Source organism: Oxyura jamaicensis, chromosome 3 (genome assembly GCF_011077185.1).
Source record: "Oxyura jamaicensis isolate SHBP4307 breed ruddy duck chromosome 3, BPBGC_Ojam_1.0, whole genome shotgun sequence".
NCBI lineage: Eukaryota > Metazoa > Chordata > Aves > Anseriformes > Anatidae > Oxyura > Oxyura jamaicensis.
The window spans coordinates 40,792,280-40,807,745 of record NC_048895.1 but is presented as its reverse complement, the minus strand read 5'-3'; the positions used below and the strand labels follow the sequence as shown (position 1 = coordinate 40,807,745).

Sequence of the window (15,466 nt, the reverse complement as noted above, 5' to 3'; positions counted from 1 at the left end):
GGCGCGGAGCGCGGAGCTCGCCCTGCCCGGCCCCCGCCCGCCGCCGCTCGGCAGGCGGCGGCAGCAGCAGCGGCGGCCCGCCCCTCGCCTCTCCCTGCGGGGCGAGCGCCAGCCCGGGGACCCTCCGCGGCCGCCGCCTCGCCTCCCGCTCCTTCTCGTCTCCCCTCGTTCTTTCCTTCCTTCCTTCCTTCCCTCCCGCCTCGCACCCGGCCGGTGGGCGCCGCCGGCTCGCCCCGCCGAGAAGTCTGGGCGCCCCCCAGCCCTCGCTGCTGCTGCTCCCCATGGGGATCCGCGAGTTCCCCAACGGCTCGGCGCGGGGCAAAGCCGCCACGCTGTGAGTACCGGGCGGGGACGGGGTCGGGGACGGGGGCACCCAGCGCATCCGGGCGGGGGGCGGCGGGGAAAGTTGTCGGGCGGGAGGTGCCGGGGGGCGGCCGGCCGCTGACGCCCCTCTCCCGGCCCCCAGCGGCATGCGGCGCTCCCCCGACGTGAGCCCCCGGCGGCTGTCCGACATCAGCCCGCAGCTGCGGCAGCTCAAGTACCTGGTGGTGGACGAGGCCATCAAGGAGGACCTCAAGTGGTCCCGCTCCGTGGAGGACCTCACCAGCGCCTCCGTGGGGCTCACCTCCATCGAGGAGCGGATCCTGCGCATCACCGGCTACTACGGCTACCAGCCCTGGGCCGCCAGCTACAAACGTGAGTCCCCGGGGGTGGGGGTGCTGGGGGGGGTCTGGCTCGCAGGTAGCCACGGGGTAAATTTGGGATCCTGCAACCAGGAGAGCCCGTTTAGGTGCCTGAGCACCGCTGATGCGCTCGGTGATGTGTTGATCGCCAGATTTGTGACAGCTCTGAAAGAGCCCCGCTGCATTCACGCACGCCCTGCTTTCAGAAGTGATGCCTTCCCGGTACGTCTTTCTGTTGCTTTAGAGGTCTGTCAGATCTTCGCAGTGCTTAGTCTCGTTTTCATGCCTTTCCTGGGTCAAATGGAGCTGTCTCTTCCATATTCCTGCACTTGAGAAAGAAACTTCCCGCGATTCTGCCACCAAGAGAAGCCTAGCCCTGTCCCTCCGTAGGCATGATTTATGAAGAAAGTGAGACCTTGAGGGGTTGTAATGTATCAGCTAGTATTCTTGCACTAACACTCCCTGTTTCATGCCCATCTTTCATCTCCACGGTGGTAATTGCATGACTTAACAAGTTCTAAAAATAAGTTACCCATTAGCTGAAGTCATAAAAATGTTTTGGTTGTTGAAATGCTGCTCGTGTCATCGCAGGTTTTTTTGTTGTTAAAATGATCGAGCTGTAACAAAAGTCAGTTTTGCTGGGAACACTGGCTCTGACAAAGTGACTGTTTTTGTGGTGCGCTTTACTAAGTATTAAGTGTAAACATTCTGAAATGTTTACTCACGGATTATCCCTTTGCTCATGTGCTTAATAATGAAAGAGGAAGATGCAAGAAAGCGTGGTATGTGGTACTTGTTCAGTTTTTGTGAGCCACTTCTGATTGCCTGATGATAGGGCTTTACTGATAAATATTCAAAGACTTCTGAGAGAGCTTTTTTATTATTATTTATTTTTATTTTGACAGAAATGTCTGATATTTGCTACTCTATTCACGAGGGAGTATGGGATTTCTCTAAGAGCAAATCCATTGCCTGGACTGGGATCATTCCTGAGAGTAAAGCTTATTCAGGTCAGTTTTCAGGATCAGATCGTGTGCTGATGCCAGGCTGAGTTGGGTATTAGTGCTTGCATCTGACACAGTGACTAATAGTCCAGCTGAAGTCGTGCTGAGCTGCTGTGGCAGATCCTTCTGAAATAATAACGGTCATGCTAACTCCTCAATTATAACTTGTTTGTTGAAATTCATAACTGTGTCTGAAAAAGTTAATTGCAAGCCTCAGCTTGCTAGCCTAGTTATATCTTCTCTGGTAGCTCATTCTGAATAACAAAATTACATACTTGAGTTGTAATGGTGGGATATAAATACAAAAGTTGTCTGAGTTTCTTACTTTTGTGCCTAAAAATAAAAGGTCATATGAAATCATTGCCAATGGAAAATCTAGGTTGCTAGAAGTGTGTGGGGGGGCAAAGAAAGAAAAAATACGCCACAAAAGAAAAGACCCACCTCTCTAGCTAGTACTGTATGGCATGGCTGAAGATGAGCTGTGTTGATGAACATCAGCTGAATAGCTGGCCAAATGGGTGTAAATGGGGTAAATCGTCTGAAGTGGGAAGCCAACTTTGTAACGGCTTCTTTGCAACCTCTTTAAATAGTCCTTCAACTTGAGCTTGTGCAATTAGTTTTGGGATATGGGTTTTCCTTGTGACTTTTCATTTATGTGGTTTAATTGACCCAAGAACTGTGAACAAACAATTTTTATTAAGTTCAGATTGCTCCCTTGTGGTTTTTGTCATCTTATTGTGTGTGCTTGTAGACATCTGTGCTGTTGGCACTATGTAAATAGTGAGTATAATTAATGGAGTGCATTAATAATGGATCTGCTTTCTGGAAAGTAAGTCAGTAACATGGTTAGATCTGATCAAATTTTTTCTATATATCTTTGTGACATTATTTTATTATAACTAAATCACCTGAAGGGCCAGATCTCTTTTTTTCCACACAACAGTGTTCCTCATATGCATTATTTAGACTGTTTATAGGTATTTAAAATTGAGACATTCAAGAAGCCTCTGCTGGTTGTTAACAAAATCCTGGGTATTACTGACCAAATCCTATATTTAATATACTTATAAATAAGATGGAAGAGGGGAGGAAGAAGGAAAGATCTGCCAAAATCACAAAATGTTATGGACTGGACAGAAAAAGAAAGGACTCAGCATTACTCCAGGGAGACCTGCTCGAGTCAGGTGAATAGCCCAGATGTTAACAAATGACACTCCCTGTCACAAATAGAAGCCTTGTGTTCCCTGAAAATGCTAAAATTACCAGTCCAGCCTGCAAAGTTTCACATCACTGCATCAGCTTGTGAGAGGGAATAGGATGGGACTGTGCACAGCTCAGTGAAGACCTCTGCTGTTTGACTGCACCTTCAAACCACATTTTAGGAACTAGAATAATGCAATGTGTTTTTGTGTTATTATGTTGCTGTCGGAGGATTTAGTGGTATAGCCTAATGAAGTATTGTGCAATATTGGTTATTTCCTCTCAAAAATGATCAAAGAAGTATTTAAGATGAGTAAGGAAAAGAATACAGACAGTCTATTAAGAGTCTTAAGAGTTTTGTCCGCTTATCTTAAAGAGGTAAGAACAAAAGTTTGTAAGGTATTGGTGTATGATGCTCTGGCAGAAAGACAGTTTTTCTTCTTACTGTGTTGTTAAAAAAATCAGATGGATAGTCAATGAAGATGAAAAGCTGTCAATTAAAAACTGATAGGAAAAATAATTTTTGAAGAAACATTTGTTTTTGAGATCAAGAGTTCAAAGGACTGTAGATCTTTTCACTGCTCTAAATTACAATTACAGTAAGTTGGGAAAAATATTGGAGAGAATATTAAACTTCAGTATTCAGAGTACAAATTAGTGTGGGAGGCAGACCATCTCTTCCTGAGGCTTTCTTGTACTTTCCTCCATTGCCTCTGCCCACTAAAGGCAGTATCCAGAAAAAGGATAGGAGTGTGTCCTGATCCAGTATGGCAGTACTTATTTTTCTGAAATTCTTGCTACTGAATTTCAGGCTATTTGTGGGAATAACTGCTCTTGAGTCTACATCAAACTTTCATATTTGTCCCATGGGGGGACAGTTCTGCAGCATCTGATTTGATTTCTCAAATGCAAAGGCTGGGGGAAGAAACCCAGGCAAGATGCAGTAGGATCATACTCTAATACAGCTGTGTCAGTGGTAGAGCTCAGTATTTGTGAAATCTTTGATATCAACAGGCAGTATGTTAATTGACTTTAAAAAAAAAATAATTAACATGTAGGGATCAAAGAAATTACTTTATAAAAAAATGTACATCACAGTGACAGCCTTTTTGTTGTTTGGAGATCAAACTGATGTTAAAATTGTATTATCAGTGCTTTTCTCTTTCATGAAGGTTAAGTAAATTACCACGGTTTCTGCCTCTACAAGCCTGTGACAAGTTCAAGAGGAAAGACAGGTTTGGAGGTGAGCAGCTATATTTTTATTTAGCACCGTTGTGCCTGGGCTTTAGGCTTCTGTTTTTTAGAAGTATAGACCCAAGAACTTTTCTGTGCTTGTGAAAGACAGCTGTGACTAAACTCCTGAACTGTCTTGCTGATCCGTATGGAAGACTGTTCATTTTAATCACTGTAGCAGTAGACAGGGTGCTTGTTTCCACCTGAAAAGTGCACAGCAAGTACCTTTGTCAGATGTTCATTGCTTTCTACATGGGCTTGGTCTATTCTGTAGTGATTCAATATCATAGTCTGTCACCATGTGATTAATATTCTAAATACATTCATGTGGGTTTCAGCCAGCTATCCCTCTTTTGCAGTCTTTCTTTTCCTACTGATGATCTGCATGCCTCTGTTCCTTGTATAAGATCAGGGTCTGTCTTCTAAAAGAGGGACTTTCAAGTATCCTTAGAATGTGTTCTTAAATACAGGTTAATTATGGACAAATCAGGATTATATGTTATCCTCTCTTCTTTTAGGTGCCTGTAAGACCACCTAGCATCACACTCTTAATTCAGTTACCTTCTTTGTGTTTACAGGTGTTATTATACTTGAAGAAAGAATGTTGGGAGAATATTATGTGTATTTAACTCGGTGCTATTTAGTAGGAATGGACCACAGTTTATAGTTCATGGCTTGTGAATGTTTCTGTAAGACTGATCTTGCACATAATTCCAGGTTGCTCTGGTGACTTCTTTTAAGTGGTGTGTTGTCATTCAGGTGGAAGGGAAAGATTTGCATCCAGCAGCTCTGAAGACCTCCGTCTCTTCTTCTGCCTGCTGGCTTCAACAGTAGTTCCCTATTTTTAACATTTCTCCATCATTATTTCAACAACAACACAACAAGCCATATGTTTTTTATGCCCAGAATATCAATGTACGCTATTCATACAGCAATGTACTATTCCTACAGCATATAGCTCAATAGGTCTTGACCTGGGCGTGGAATTTAAGTCCTGTTAACAATGTAAATAACTTATTAGGAGACACTGGCTTCTAAATGTTTCTCAGAAAGCATGAGTGTCTGAGGACAAAGGTGTCACAGTTACTGAACTTTGATATTACTTTGAACTTTGAGGGTAGTGAGGCACTGGAACAGGTTGCCCAGAGAGGTTGTGGATGCCCCATCCCTGGAGGTGTTCAAGGCCAGGTTGGATGAGGACCTGGGCAACCTCATCTAGTGGGTGGCATCCCTGCTCATGGCAGGGGGGCTGGAACTGGATGATCTTTGAGGTCCCTTCCAACCCAAGCCATTCTATAATTCTATCATCCTTTTAATGTAGTAGTTTAATGTTGGTTTTAGCTAATTAAAAGTATAAGCATTTTACTGATATAAATAGTGGAATAGAAGTTATACAGTTGAAGACCAGTGTTTCCAGCTGATTCACCTTATGATCTGCTTTTCACATGCAATTCACATTGAATGCTGTTATCTTCACAGTCATTAAAAGCAAATCCAGTGGGGTTGTGAATCAGGATAAAAATATTAATATGTGAGAATTGTGCAAATACTGTTTTTAGTCTGAGTGTGAACTTAACTTGGTTTTGAGATGACATATAGGAATCTCCAGAAGTTCAAAGACAGAAGTAGAGGAGCATTGTTTTCTCTGGGAAAACCAATTTTCAGGCCAGCTGTAAGTGATTCATTTACAACTGTTACTCGCTTTCCAATACATAAATATTGAAGGTCATGCTCTTATAACTAATGCAGTACTTTAATGATAACCTTCATGTTGCTGTTCATGAGCTCAAGTGATTACGTGAGAATCTTGCTTTTCAGGCGAAAACACGGACTAACCTCTAGATGTTTGGCTCTGGGAGAAAAGCTTGGATAGCTGCCCCAGGGTCACTGTATAGGTCAAAATACCCCAGAAGCTCAGAAAAAAAAAAGTAAAAATATGTGCTTTACCTCATTGTTTTAAGCCAGATTTATGGTGTTTGGAGGCTTAATTCCTTTTTTTTTTCTTTCCTAATGCTCTTTGACAGTACTAACATAACTAATTGTTATGCTAGCAGGAAAAGCTAAGCAAGCCTGGTCACTCCTGCAGGTGAAAAAAAGCAATGCTCATCAATTGCATTGTAGCTTTAAAAGCGTTGTAGTGTTGTTAATTCAGTTGTCACTGTAGTTGTCTGCTGGAAGCTAAACCTCCGTGTGGTTATACACAAACCAAGGATATTAGTGGTTCATATCCAAATGACATCTTACCCCAAAACTCCTGAAACCATTTCCTCTTATGTGTGGCACTCTGTAACTGAGAATAACTGTCCCTAGACACATCCTCTCAAAATACTTCAGAGACCTAGTCAAAAGTCTGCGGTGGATGTCCCAGAATATTACAGGAGACATTTTTCTTTATTAGGAAGAGATCCCTTTGAGCCCAATGGGCTTTAACAATTTGGGTGGCCTTGCAATTGAGAATGAAAGAGGAATAGCACAATCTGGTCATGTGAGACAGAGCAAGGAGTACAGGGGGTGAATGCTGAGCAGCTGCAAAGATACCACATGAATAGTTAGGGGGAGATCAGACAGCCTTTCAGAAGGTTCTTTTTCAAGATAATTCCAAAGGAGGTTAGACATGAGAGTTCCACGGCCTTTTTTTTTTGGGTAGTAAGTAAAATATTTTGGGGCCAATACTGAGCAGAAAACTGCTTCCTGTTATAGTTTGGGCTTCGTTAATCACAGATTCCAAGTTTTAAGTTGCTTGCTGGCAAGCCAAGCAAATTGTAATTTAAACTGATTTACTAAACATTTTGAATTGCTTAGTAAATATTTGGTAAATTGTAAATGTTTAGTGAGCATGTTTACTAAACGATTTTAATTGTGTAGTGTTAAGTTACTACCACTTTTAGGTAGACAGCTGTGTAAACATTTTTTTGTTTTGTATCTTTGTATTGAGTTTTCACAGTGAAGAAACGAAGAATTGCAACCTACAAAATGGATACTTTTTTGTTTGTTCATTATATGAACAAATTAATTGGTTGCTTTCAACTTTGTTTTCCCATGCAGCTCTAATTACATGTCATGTGCAGTATGCCACTTATGCAAAACAGTTCGTAGAACAGCAATTAGGGGGCTGTTGGCTTCCAGCATTCATTGTATACCCCTTAACTAAATGTTATCACTGAATGTTGTTTCTCCAGTGGAACATACCACTGAAGTTTCTACCATGCAAGCCTACTGGAAACTCTAGTTGTATGTGTTTGTGAAGTTAGGGCCCATTATAGCAGGTTTGAAGAAGTGTTAACCGGCATTTCAAACTCCTTTTACTAGTGAACTGTGTGAGTATATATATGTATGTATATATACTTTTTAATAGAAATGTGTTTGTGTTCAGTAATCAACGTGTTGAATCCATAATAATGGATTGATACTGAAAACACAAACTACTCTGTATTGATATAGAATAATAAGAGAGAAAACTAATTTACTTGAACTGTGTTTGGCAACTATTAAGACTTAGGAGGAAATATTTATTTTTGAAACAATTTTGCATCGAGTTTATGAAGTTGTCTGTCTTTATTGAGGGGTTCTTCCTTCATCACAGGAAATTTCTGTAATAGATTTTGGAGAGTAGTATGATATGTATTTGCAACTTTAATTGATAATTTGTTTAATAAAAGCAATTAATCGCATAAGATAACTGCATTGCAGTCTGGCTGCAAAGTCTGTGCTGACCTACCGTAATATCAGATATTGTTGTGTAATTACTGAAACAAAAAGCCACAAAAGGACAAAGACTCTTGCTCCGAGATGTTTGTCCCTCTTGAAATTGCTTAGTGCGTTGCCAGCGAAGCTTGTTAGCCTTACAGTTTGTTTCACCTGGCTCACGTCAGGGCTGTCTTCAAGGGGAGTTGTTGTGCCCTAATCTGTCTTTAATGTAGTGAGGTGTTTATGTTTGATGTTCTTGGGGTAAATCAGAAGCTACTGATAACTGCTGCCATTTAGTTGGTGTCAAGTAGGTTTTGGGATGAAAGAGTGATGAAAAAGTTACATAAAGGCAGCTTTACCCCTTTGGCAATGGGCCCTCTCCTGGAGCATCTGAATGTGTAGTTCTGACCTTCTCTTTGTTTTGGAAGCAGAAGCCATAGACTTTCCACTATTGCCAGTGAACGATGACTAATCTGAGAACAGAAATATGATGAGCCTTTCCTTTGGAGAAAGGAACCGTGACCTGACAGTAAATTTCCACGTAGGGAGCGGCTAGCCTTCATGTGATATATCTTGTTATAGAACCTGGTTCCCTGAGCATTTTTGATTCTCTGATTATCTTCAGAGGGCACGTGCTATTTTGTTCCTCAAAAAAAGATGCTATGATTGCACCTGAGACCATGGAGAACTGTTTGTTTCATGAACTGCTCAATGAAACATGCCATAGATTGGAGGGATGCAGGGACAGCGTTCCCTGATTTCATTTTCTTTAAACTTTGGCTTGCTGAATTTGGTTAGCTCCCCTGACCAAAAAAAAAAAAAAAAAAAAAAGGTCCTTTAAGTGGTTTCAGATACCTCTGTCTTCTCTTGATCTTGAGGGTCTCATAAGGTTGATTTTTGTAGCAAATCTGCCTTATTTTACTTCTGGTCATTTTTTTTTTTCCATTACTATTTCTGGCCAATGTAAGAATCAGTCTTTTTCTGGGGAAAATCTATTCCAGTAGTGTAGGAATTCAGGTGGACTAACATTTAGAAAAATAAGGATGACATTGCATAGCCAACAGGAAATATTAACTCAGCGAGTCAGTCATACAAGATAAGGTCGTTTGAACCTTTGAGCTCCTCCAGGACCAGAGCGTGTAACTGGATGCAAGTGAAGTAGTTGCATACCTCCTAGTAAGTCCTTGAACTTGAAATTAACTATTCTTGTTGCTTTACTGTAACAGGTTCCTGTGTAGTAGTTGGTGAAAACAGGCATTAACATCTAAAGATTGCAACCATGTTTCCCATTTTGAACAGTGGTTCAGAATCCTGCCAGTCCTACTGCAAAATAGCTATTAGAGCCAATCCAACAGTAATAATCCAAAGGGATTTTTTTCTTTATCTTTTCTTCCTCTACTTTGACATTGGAAATAGCACCAATTTTATGCTTTTCCTCGCTGTGTCTTCTTCACACCAGCTCACAGTACCAAAGTGGCATGGAAGTTGAACTTGGATTCTGCTTTCCATCTATACTGGAACAGGCCCAGCCATTGTACTCGAATGCTGGCTGGCATTGCTGCTATTCGTGAGCCCCAGGATATTTTGATGTGGCTTTGCCAGATTCATGCATCTGTGTGAATGGACCATGGATTTGTGCTCACGTGGAAAGTGAACCTGTCCCTTCAGAGATCTTACGCTTGTATGACGATTATACTGTCTTCATAGTCATGTCCTGGAACCCTGGGGTTGGCTCTCCTTTTTCAAACAGTAACTTGTATGCAGACAATATGGCTTACACGGTGTTCAGTAGAATAAGCTACTTATACATTTTTGCCCTAGCTGAAATAGTGCCAGAATTCAGATCAATCATCCGGTCTTTGCGCTGTGAAACAGGAAATAAATCTCCATGGCTTTAAGTCCATTGGCTCTCCTGCTCACTTCATGCAAGTCTTTTGAAAGCTTTGAGATTTGTTGAAATGCACAGCCATTCATACTAGTACTCGTTAGAGCAAACTAACATGGTTACAGACTTTATGGTAATCGTGTTTAATATTTCAGTGTATCTAGACAGTTTATGCTAGATAAACTTTAGACTGCTTATGGTTTCATGTAGCATGTTCCATGGAACAGTAAATACCTTGAATTTCAGCTATTTCTTGCCTAAGTGATGTGTTCTGTAGACCTGAATTTGGGAGTTCAGGTTTCATGCAAGCTAGAAGTTATGTCCCAATGAGCTGAATTATGATGTGTTCAGAAGTTCAAAACTTGATAGTCATGACAGGTGGGTCTCAACTTGAAAATGAATATAAGCCCACATTTAATTAGTATTGTAGGTACCAGTCCCGCATCCAGCAACACAAGCGTGAGTTGGTGTACACAGATTAACATGGAGGAGTAGAGCTACCATTGCACACAGCATTAGGGATTTTAGGAGGCTATTTGACTCCTGGGCAGTTTATCCAGCTTGCCTGCTTATCCTGGGAGAATGTATGAGGAGGGCACCAATATATCTCAAATCCCTGTTCCCACAGTTTGTCTGTAAGGTTTATGATAATCGTCTTAGAGTTGCAGCATAGAATTTGACCTCTGGTTCCAGCTCATAAAATTATTTCCTGGTCTTTGGAAGGCCTTAATAAAAGTTGTGCCAGAAGGTTAAAAATGGAGTGAAAATCCATAAACTTCAATCAGAGAAGGAAATACTAAATTTAAGTCCCATGGTTTTGGCAAAAACAATCACTTAAAAGTACTTTATTTGCATTTTTTATTAAAACAAAACAAACAAACAAAAAAACACCTTTTTTATTTGCATCAGACAGAAAGAAAGTATAGTATCCTTTGCTATTTCAAACTTCACACCTTAGTTATATGTAGTTCAATATGGGTAGGAAATTCTCTACTTTTTGCAAATAGTGAAGCCAACAGGTAGAGGGCTCTAAATGTGTTTGGACATCATACAGTGAGAAGTAGTCTCATGTTTAATAATATTTCTCCAAATAGAAACAAAAATGGTATGTAAATCGTAGAAGCGTGAACAGGTATGTTCTCAGCAGGGAAATTAAACAGGTCTTGAATCTTGTACTGGGATCAATACTTTGTACCTTCTGTTTCTCGTATGTATGTAGTACAGAGTGAATCTCACTGGAAGTCCTTCTGGCAAACAATATTAGGCATTCTGTATTTATTCCTGGAAAATTCAGAAGATGAAAAGATTTTTGCAAGGCATCTTTGTAGGAATCTTTGCTATTAATATTACTTTAAAATGACACTTATATACCAGACGATGTTTTCTTTCTGCATGTCAAATTCTTTCCCATCCTACACTTCTTCAGAAGCACAATATCTCTTGTCTACATAATAAAAATACATTTGAAGTGGGAATGATATCAGAATCTCCAGAGTGTAAACCTAGACTTTCTTATGAATCCCTAGGTACTTTTCTCTTCCTAATGAAATTACTGCACAAAGGAAACCAGGAAATGTGCCTCGAGTAGAGCAGTTCTGGCTCAAAGTAATATATTATTCAGCTCTACACTCATACTTATATTGCAGATATGGGAGAATTAGAAAAACTATACGGGATGAAACTCTGACTCCAACCATATCCATGGCATTTCTATCATTAACTTCAGTCAAGCCAGGTTTCACCCACCAGGCTTAAGTCTTTGAGTTTGCCTTTTAAGCAGGCTTGCTTTATATGCTGAGCTTCTGTTCCTAGGGCAACTGCATCCAATTACACCTACCCATACATGGTCTTTATTATAAGTTCCTGAGCACTATTGAAGAGCTCTGTTTAAATTATAGAATAATGATTTCTTTTAATAGACGTGCAATTTTAATTTTCTTTCATCTTGAACTTGGTATTTAATTAGTACTTAATAGCCTGTCCCAACATAGGTAGAAAGTATCTACAGCAATTAAGAAGAGACCACTATTTCTTCTCATTGTCTAGAAAGCTGACTACTCAGAGCCCAGGTGTTGAAAGGAGGATGAACACATACACAGTCGTTTGTAGTTTTAGGTTAGGAGTTGAGGATCGAGACCTCTAACAGAGCCTGTCCTCAAACAGGGCTGTTACCAACAGCAAATAGCCAGTTCTCTAAGCCCCACTCCTTTGTTTATGCTAAATGCTACATCCTTCTCAGTATCTTTCCACTTCAGATGAGGATCTATGCTAGTGTGGGGGACAGTGGGTGGGTTTGGGGCAGGACCCTCTTGAAACAATAACAGGAAAGCCTTCTAGTTGGTCATCTGTGTAAACTGTGATATGGAAGCCAATTAGGCTTTGATAGCCCTGTCTCAAACACTCAAGGTGAAAGAGCATGTAAAAACAGACCTTTTGCAAATGTAGACAGAGAACAATGAGTAGTGGGATAGAATTAGTGTTCCCAATGAAATTTGAAACGGCACTGAAGTAACTTGCATGTGCAACTTAATTTTTTTGGTTATCGTTAAACTATCCCACTGCCAAAACATACAAGTAAAGTAACAGGATGCAGCTTGAGGGAACTGCTCTGTAAAATTTATCTAATGAGGCTGGTTGATGGGATCAACCTCTTATGTCTTTGTTTTATTTTCAAAGACTGTAGTCATTAAGTCTTCATGTTGATAAAAGTCTGACAGAAGCCAAGACAAATTCTACCTGACTAAAACCAGCAAGTAGTGGTCTGCTGGATACTGCAGCCCTGAGTGGAACCCAGAGTTCTGGTCTCAGTGTGGTTCTAATAGGTCTGTGAAAGCTGTGCAGTTTGGCAGGCTTGGACACTTATAAACCTCCAGAGTCCCAGGGGTAAACTAGCTGAAGTATTCTTACAAACACAACATGCTGACCCAAGGCCAGCATCTCTTCTATTCTAATGCCTTTTGCACTTTTCAAATGGGAGTGCAAAGTGGCTGGATCTGGTCCCAGCTTCCAGCATTCCTATTATAGCTATCTGTTGTTGTAAACATGTATAGGAAATTCACTTCCAGCTAACAGCATTCTCATTGTAGCTAACCTGTCCATCTAATATATTCCTTTGCTTTCTTCACTTTGTTTCTGTACAGGAGGCAATTAGACAGTAGGTGTATGTAATCTCCCCAATTACTTCTGTAAAAAAAAAAAAAAATAAACAATCCTTATTTATGGTAGGTGAGAACAGTGGGAGAGCAACAAAACGACCTTTCTATCTGTCTTACCTCTTCTTGTTTTGAACCAGTCTTATCTTAGATATTGAGACAAATTTGATTTTGAAATGTTTACTTCTTTTGAAGGGAGGATTGTAGAAACTTAGCCAAAGTTCCATGCCCAACAGTAGGAACAGCACAAGAAGAGTAAGAGATCTAGATCAAGAGAGTTATTACTAGTTCATACCTTGGATATTAACAGCTGTAGCTGAATCACTGTGCATTGAAGAATAATTGAAAGGTACAAAAATATCAACACGTTCCAGAAAGTCTTCTTTCACTGCCAATGTGTTTCTCTCAGCTAGTACAAGGTTAAACCAGTTGCACTGTAATCTGTTTTCTGCAATAGCAGCTAATTTTACTAAAAGCAAATGGGTTACATATGGCTGAGCTCAGTGTTGAAGCTGGAGTCTTCCTCTGACAGTAACCAAACTTACAAATCCGGATCTTTCCCATTCTTTTCTCACTGATGATTTATTTCTGATAGGTTGAATTACTCTGTTATCTCTTAAGAATGTTTTCATTATATACCTTTTTAGAGATAAATTAGAGCAATTCTCAACCATTACCTACTTCAAATAATATTTCTTAGCTTTGCATTTATAAGCTCTTGGGACTAACTACTGAGTAAAGTTTAAACCTTACAGTAGTTGCTCTTTCTATCTCTTTATTGCATTAATGTTACATCATTAAAATATTAAGGACCTCATCCAGTAAACAAAATAATAACTAATCATGACTACCCATGGATGTAAGTCGTGTGTCTCGTTTATATTCAAAGGGTAGGTCTTCAATGTGTTTTTTTCTTCAGTTAAATAACTAGGGAGCTAAATTTCATTTGAGCTATTGAGTTCTGAAGAAATATCTCTGCAATCATTTGATGCACAAGATTCAAGCCTACAAAAAGAACCCAAACCCAAACTACATATATATGTGGGTAGCTTAAGTGGCAGAGCAGCTGAGACTAAAACTATTAATTTTTGTACGTTAACTTTTAGTGTGTTAATTATTTGTACCCCAAATAACTGGTTTCTACTGACTGTTAATGAAACATTTTGTGGGAAATATTAATTTATTATTCTTGATAGCACAAGATATCCTTTTTGTTTGTCTATGGTAATTACAGTGATCTAGAAGATTTCATCATTGCTATTATGTATACGTTGAAAGTCGATTTGTGTGTGAATAAACCACATAATTTTTCTGTGCAAACAGGAATGATTCCATTCTGGTTCAAAATAGTTCATCTCTCAATTAATTTTGTGCATCCCTACGTAATTATTGAACTGTTTTTCACGGGTTGTTTTTGGTGGTGTTTTTTTTTCCCCCCCCCCCCCCCCCCCCCCCCCCCGTGTTCTGTTTTGTGTGTTTTTTCATCAGTCTGATCTTGTCAGTTTTCTAGAATGTAACATAATGCAAAGTAATTCACACGTGCTGAGAAATTGTTTGACACAACAGTCTGTCTGTAAGGTAAAATGCTTTTGACAGGGGTTCTTTGCAATTTATTTAATGCAAATTAACTGTATAAATTAGTCTTTTGATGGATGACTGATTTATTTGAGAAAAATGTGTTTCTTCTTGTAGTATTTCTGAGTGAGCAATTAGATATTATAGGACCATGTTGTGAAATTAGGCCTTTGATAGCCTGTTTGTAAGAAGTTCTGTTTCCTTAAGCATAAAGCGCTCTTCAAACCAAATACATCACTCATTTTATTTAAATTGATTCTCTGTTGATTTCAGTGGAATAAAGTAGTACTTCAGCAGCACAAGCTTGTAGAACCCGGCTTATAATAAGCAGTCTGAAAAAGATGGATAATTGTCAGTTGTAATGTTAGGGACAATATTAAGTTTTTAAATATCTAGTAGAAAAAAAGTATTCAGGTATTCTTTATCTCAAATGCACCATATGACAAGAAGCTGTAGTTAACACTTTTTTTGTGATCAAATTTAACTTGGCTCAGGTACTTCCCCCCTTATTTAAGCTGTTCTTATCAAAGCAACAGGAATCCACGGTTTTCTCTCCCTTCCTTTGCTTAGTGACTTTGACTGCACATGCAAAAACATGCATATCCAAGTGAAAACTGTAGTCCTCATATTACAGAGCTCTGGACTTTTTCATTGTTTTAAGTGTAAATGCGTTGATTCAAACATGAAAGAAACTGCATGTGCATGCGTTGTTAGCCTGTGCTGTTGGGATTTACAGAGTTACCTTGACGAAAATTGTCCCTGAATAGAAGCAGTTAAGTTTTCTCATAACAAGTACCCTGAAAGAACATTATGTAATGATCCACACTGACATGTCTGGATGGTTTCTTTGCACTGACTGATTATTCTTACAGCTCATTTCCCCCCCTCCCTTTCTAATCATTTAATTCATTTACTTGTATAAAGCCCATTAGTTTTGCACTGGATTTATTGTCTGTATCATAGCTATAGATGTGTTCTTCTAAGGCATTTTACAGAAGTCTTAATTTAGCCTTTTCTCCAGTCGCAGCAATGAGTATTGCAAGTTGA

At 39.8% G+C, this 15,466-nt stretch overlaps 1 protein-coding gene and 1 long non-coding RNA gene across 5 annotated transcripts in view; one reads left to right on the top strand and one right to left on the bottom strand.

Moving 5' to 3' along the window:
• LOC118164398 overlaps positions 1-882 on the bottom strand; it is a 6,155-nt gene extending 5,273 nt beyond the window's left edge. The window contains exon 1 of the long non-coding RNA XR_004749476.1: positions 543-882. This is a non-coding gene — a long non-coding RNA (uncharacterized LOC118164398). The remainder of the gene's footprint in view (positions 1-542) is intronic.
• The window catches only part of SLC35F3 (solute carrier family 35 member F3), a 160,362-nt gene continuing 144,948 nt past the window's right edge, over positions 53-15,466 (top strand). Inside the window, exons 1-3 of one of the 4 annotated variants that reach the window (XM_035321907.1) lie at positions 53-334; positions 467-696; positions 1,589-1,693. In XM_035321907.1, coding sequence (XP_035177798.1) covers positions 282-334; positions 467-696; positions 1,589-1,693 — 388 coding nt within the window. In that variant the 5' untranslated portion in view covers positions 53-281. Of the gene's footprint in view, positions 335-466; positions 697-927; positions 1,694-15,466 lie in introns of all 4 variants that reach the window. The other 3 variants (XM_035321905.1, XM_035321908.1, XM_035321906.1) reach the window with 3 other exon arrangements.